Below are 6,000 nucleotides of genomic sequence, written 5' to 3' on the forward strand. Positions count from 1 at the left end.
CGTTGCATTTAAACGATGCACGTAATTTGTGAATCGTTACATGTATCCAGAGTTACTAGATCATCCAAGAATCTAAAATAACTAATGTGTGCATGGACGAAGCAACATGCAAGTCAGGGGCAACTGCACCTCTGATATATATGTTTTTTACTAATATACCCTTATAATTTGTTCATTTTCAGTGATTTATCCAAGAAATATTAATTTTGTCTCCCTTAAAATTACTAAAACAATTCATTATTGTTCCCCTCCCCTTACATCCTAGGTCGGTTCTGAACGTGTGAGTTGATTTTTCTTTACCCAAAGAGGATTAATAAGTTAAATGATGTTTAATTTTAAAAATAAAGAAGAAATGAAAAAAAAAAAAAAGGGAAATAAATAATAGTTTAACCTCTTTAAGTATTTTTCAACCCCTTTCAAAAATGACATTAAACGAGAATAAGTGATTATCATTTGCTCTTATTTTTACATAAATGTGGACATTCCTTTTGTCTTTATCATCTGTTTTTTTTTTTTCCCCCTTCTTATTTATTCATTTCTTTCTTTTCTTATCCCCTCCTTTTCTTCTTTTCCCTTTTCTTTTAGTTTTTTCAAGAGATAAATCATGTTTCTTTTCTCTTTCTCTTTGTTCCTTTTTAATTCGAACCCAATTTAAGTTGCAATTAAACAACTTGTGGAACATGAAGTTATTATTATTATTATTATTATTTTTCTAAGTTAAGAAAAAAAAACAGAAATTAGTACTCACATTTTTTTTACAGGCTTGGATCAGAGATTGTTGTAGCCCAAATTTTTGCGTATGGGCTCAAAGTTACGAAGACTGAGCCCATTTGTCCATTTCAAAATTGACGTTGCAACCTAACAGCCCAGCTAAGTTTCTCGCTCATCCTTCCAGAATATTAATTACATCATTCCCCGCCAATCAAACGGTTACAATAACTTCATCTTTGTCACTTTTTATTCCGAGTCATTAAATCGGACAATACATATCAATGCAACACCATAAGCTACCACGAGTCGTCCCGATCTTATATTAAAACCCTTTCTTTCTTATTTTCAGTTCACTACTACCTACTCTATCTCTCTATCTCTCTCTCTCTCTCTCTCGAACCCTCGCTTTGTTCACTCTCTCTCTCTCTTCTGTACCTGTTCGCTTTATCTTTCTGATAGTTATGGGTAAGATTTACTTCTTCTATATTACTTAATTATGTTATGGTTGTGATAATTTCTTAGTTTTGTGATTTAATTGTCTTTTTTTTTTTCTTTTTTTAATATATGTACAGGCAAGATCAAGATCGGGATAAACGGTAACAGATCTACTCTCTTTCCAATTGTATATATAATTGTGAAATTATGAATATAATCATAGATTTGGTTTTATTAATTTTTGGTTAGTGATAAAATTTCTGAACTCCACGTGTAGGTTTTGGAAGGATTGGCCGATTGGTGGCGAGAGTTGCTTTGCAGAGAGATGACGTTGAGCTCGTCGCCGTTAATGATCCATTTATCACTACTGACTACATGGTACTTAATTGCCCTTTTGATCGGATAATTAGGCTTTCGATGCTATTCTTTCTCTCTGAGCTACTTCAATCTTGTTTTGATTTGAACTAGTTTGGATGATCAGATAATTCAATTAGTGTTCTGATTTATTGTTTGATCTTTAAAAAGTATTATATGAAGTGGATCTGTGTGGGGTTTTGATTATTGGTAATAGGGTTTATCTGGGTGGGATGATCTTGAAGACATATATATGTTCGAAGTAACTTTTTGACTATGCTAACAGGGCTTATCTGTGTTGGTTGATGGTTCTTGCAGACGTATATGTTTAAGTATGACAGTGTTCATGGTCAGTGGAAGCATCATGAACTCAAGGTGAAAGACTCCAAAACCCTTCTCTTTGGTGAGAAGCCAGTTGCTGTGTTTGGTGTTAGGTACAAACTTCAATTCCTTTGTAATTGCACACATACAGACAAATGCAGTGACAAAATAAGCATGCTAGATGTATGGCCCAATTGGGGTTTAGAAGCCATTGTTAAATACTGTGCAACCTTCTGGTTTGAGCTAGCCTGTTTTGTTGTGCTCTTGTGTTTACTTTGTTTGATTTCTATTATGTAAAAAAAGAAAAAGAAAAAAAAAAGCATGTGTCTGTGTGTGTGCGGACATTTGTGTCTCGTGTGTGTTTGTTTGAGAGGGTTTATGTTGTAAGAAGTTTGCCAATTGTGCATAAAATGGATACTGACTAGAGTTTTTTGGTTGATTTAATTGATTAGGAACCCACAAGAGATCCCCTGGGGCGAAACAGGAGCTGAATATATTGTTGAGTCTACAGGAGTGTTCACCGATAAGGACAAGGCTGCAGCTCACTTGACAGTTTGCTACTATTCTTTACCGCATACACTTTATTTTGCCATAGAAGATCTATATCATTTATTTATTGTGGACATTTGAAATTGTCTTTGAAAATGAAAATTTTGTTGATTTTTTCTTTTCAATGCAAAATAGCAATTTGCAAAATTCTTACAAGGCAATATCTTTATGTAATAAAATATAAATCTTTTGCATTCCTCATATTTATTACTGTTTTAAAGTAATAATTAGTACTCTTAACTCAACAAAACGTTTCTTAACTACTTGGTTCTCTCTCTCCCCCTCCTCTGTTTGAGGTTATAGTCTCAATCAAACAACATGTTATCTATCAAAATTTTGGTCATCCTCTTCTTGCCGTAGCATTACCCTCGTTGTGGACAATCTTGTTTTGCCATTCCCGTGCATTTAAGTTCCCTGATCCTCAGTACTTATAAACCATATTCTTAATTTTTTTCATGTTGAATCTTGTGGGATTTTTTGTAGTCTGGCTTATTTTAATTTTAGAACTGATCAATTTGTTCGATGCTATTGATTCTTTTAAATTCTTGAAGATTGAGGTTGAATTCTGGCAGAGGTTCAATTATCTGAATTGTGTTGGTTTTATTGATTTGTCAGGGTGGGGCTAAGAAGGTCATTATCTCAGCCCCTAGCAAGGATGCCCCAATGTTTGTTGTGGGTGTAAATGAAAAGGAGTACAAGCCAGATCTTCATGTTGTTTCCAACGCTAGTTGCACTACCAATTGTCTTGCTCCCCTTGCTAAGGTTCATATATTATTTATTCCGGTCTTTTGTTCAAATGCAATAACTCTGAAGCAAAACATATAAACAGTGAAAGTTAACTTTGGTTTCCAGTTTCAAATTTAGCCAATTGGGTAGGGTTTAATGTTATCTTGCATTCTCCTGACTCAATTCTGCAGGTTATCAATGACAGATTTGGCATTGTTGAGGGCCTTATGACTACTGTTCACTCCATCACTGGTGGGTCTTTTTGTGGTTTGTTTATTCTTTCACACTAAGGCTGCACTGTGTTATTTATATGCTGATATTGTGTTTTAGCCACACAAAAAACCGTTGATGGACCATCAAGCAAGGACTGGAGAGGTGGACGAGCAGCTTCATTCAACATCATTCCTAGCAGCACTGGAGCTGCCAAGGTATTGAAGGATCATGAAGTTGCTTATATTACTTATATCTTTGTTTTGCATTAAAGAGCTATCAGATGTGATGATTTTCTTAAGTTATAAAATTGGCATTTGAATGTAATTTCTCTATTGTATTTGTTGTACTTCTTGCCTCTAACTCTTATCTCTTCCTTCTTCTGAACATATTTGTGATCCTGCAAGGCTGTTGGTAAAGTGTTGCCTGCACTTAATGGGAAATTGACCGGGATGGCCTTCCGTGTCCCTACCGTTGATGTCTCTGTCGTTGACCTCACTGTGAGGCTGGAAAAGGCTGCTTCCTATGAACAAATCAAAGCTGCTATCAAGTATATTGCATTTATTTTTATTTTTATTTTTTTGAATTGTATATTTGTTGTAGTTTGCTTTTGTCAAACTTGATTGCTTGTGAGACTTTTTGGTGTATTTCTTAGTAGGTAGATGGATGTTCACATGTCTTACAATGTGTGGTCTATTTTTGTTTACCTACTTTTTATCCTTAATGAATGGTTATCAGGGAGGAGTCTGAGGGAAAGCTGAAGGGAATCTTAGGTTACACAGAAGATGACGTGGTTTCCACTGACTTTATAGGCGACAGCAGGTATAGATTAATATATCAGTCATGCATGGGTTTCAATCTCCCTCTTCTTTTTCTGTTTTTTTTCCTTGAATACATTTTGGAATTCATGGTCATCTTAAAACAATTAACACGCCATAGTGTATATAAGGGCATTCCTATCTTGTTTCCTTTTCAATTGGTTTTTAGAAGTCACAGTCCTTTTCAAACATTAGACATGAATGTATTGTGTATGTGGTATCCTATGCTGTGTCCTTATTCACTATTGCTGTTTAGATTATTCGACATAATGGATTAATCTAACCGAAATTGCCTTTTGATTAATCTATCATGCTTTCGACAAGCAAATATAATTTGGTTTTTTTGTTCAAATTTCCAGGTCAAGCATCTTTGATGCCAAGGCTGGAATTGCTTTGAATGATCACTTTGTGAAGCTCGTTTCTTGGTATGACAATGAGTGGGGTTACAGGTAACAATCTACTTCTATTTCATGTTCAGTGCCTGGCAGGATGTTTTTATATTATGTGCGATGTGTTTGATAGGATATGATATGGTTATGGGTTGATAGTTGATTAATCACGCTTACTGATTTTCCCCCCTTTTTTTCGTGTGTAATGCAGCACACGTGTGGTCGACTTGATCGTCCATATGGCAAATACCCACTAAATTGGGCGCAAGATTGGCTCGTCTATGTTTTATGTATTCTACATACTGGCTCGATCATGGTATTAGCTTGTGTCTGTTTTAAGGGGAGAGAAGGATAAAATAAGTTGTTTTGGGACAACAATTTCTAGGCTGCGTTGTGATCTTGCAAGTTTTTGTGTCTTGAATTTTTCTATGTTCAGGTGGTGGGACACATATCCTCCCTTTTTAAATGTGTTAATGGATTTCATGGAGTGTGTTCGTATTTTGTTTGGTATTAATACACTCATTGTGGTGGTGGTATGTCAAAGTGCTTGTTTTGTGATCATAAATTCCTGCAGGGTCTTCATTCAGTGCATGATAGGTTGTATGATGAGTTTGTGTTACATGCGTCCGAAAGTTGGATTTCGGACTACATATCGCTTTCCTTGTATGATTGTTACTTATATGCCATGCATTCGAAATGAGTAGCAGGAACATCCAAATCAAAGAGTTTGTGTGGCTGGGTGACCAAAAATTGGTCAAAGTTTAAAAAATTTCATTTGTTGTTGCAATTTTTCTTTGGATGATTTGAATTGGGAGTTTCTTTGTGCGCGGTGGTTTTCAAACTAAAACAAAACTAGCTTATTTAAAGTAGTGAATATTTGTGTGTGTGTGTGTGTGTGTGTGTTCCGCCGCATTGAGAAGTATTGCTCTGCCTTTGTTTTATTTGAGTTGCTGATATATGCTCAAGTGGTTTATTATTATTATTATTATTATTTTTGGGGGGTAAAAATATGAATTGATTTGTATATATACTAGAGTGTCAGACTTTTATTTGAGTACGATTGTTGTGATTTGAGTCATATTTTGTTATGCACATCTACAGTAAAAGGATGTATAGGTTTCGAAATACATCAAGCCAATTTTAAGATTGATCAAAAATTCAAATTTATTCTAGGGTGTGAAATGTAACCGTGAATTCAATTTTAACTGCAAATTGAATAAACTTGTTTTCTAGAATATTAGTCTTAAATTTCAGGCTTCAATCAATTCACTTTTTTTATATTAAATGTTCGATAAATGTGACTAAAAGGGAAAATAGGGCAATCTTGTCATGAAAAAACTTTGAAGGAGTTTTGGGACCCCAAACTGAACCTTAATTTAGTAATAAAAATGCTTATATATAAGGTTAATATAATGCACGTTTGTTTGTAAGGAAATATTCAAAACTTTTTAGTCTCTGCTGTTATATTTAAAAGCCTCCCTTCCATA

The 6,000-nt window shown here is 34.6% G+C and overlaps 1 protein-coding gene across 1 annotated transcript; it reads left to right on the top strand.

Moving 5' to 3' along the window:
• The first annotated feature begins 1,018 nt into the window (after nucleotides 1–1,018).
• Nucleotides 1,019–5,056, top strand: LOC132303882 (glyceraldehyde-3-phosphate dehydrogenase, cytosolic-like). The gene is made up of 12 exons (XM_059801327.1): nucleotides 1,019–1,176; nucleotides 1,284–1,307; nucleotides 1,424–1,524; nucleotides 1,819–1,934; nucleotides 2,274–2,373; nucleotides 2,986–3,132; nucleotides 3,288–3,348; nucleotides 3,427–3,524; nucleotides 3,714–3,856; nucleotides 4,045–4,128; nucleotides 4,484–4,573; nucleotides 4,725–5,056. The coding sequence occupies exons 1-12, from the start codon at nucleotides 1,173–1,175 to the stop codon at nucleotides 4,768–4,770; spliced, it is 1,014 nt and encodes a 337-aa protein (XP_059657310.1). The 5' UTR covers nucleotides 1,019–1,172; the 3' UTR covers nucleotides 4,771–5,056.
• Nucleotides 5,057–6,000: the final 944 nt, after the last annotated feature.

The sequence above is a fragment of the Cornus florida genome, unplaced genomic scaffold (genome assembly GCF_030987335.1).
Source record: "Cornus florida cultivar Cherokee Brave unplaced genomic scaffold, ASM3098733v1 CherokeeBrave_3.0.0_Hap2_Chr04, whole genome shotgun sequence".
Taxonomy (NCBI): Eukaryota; Viridiplantae; Streptophyta; class Magnoliopsida; order Cornales; family Cornaceae; genus Cornus; species Cornus florida.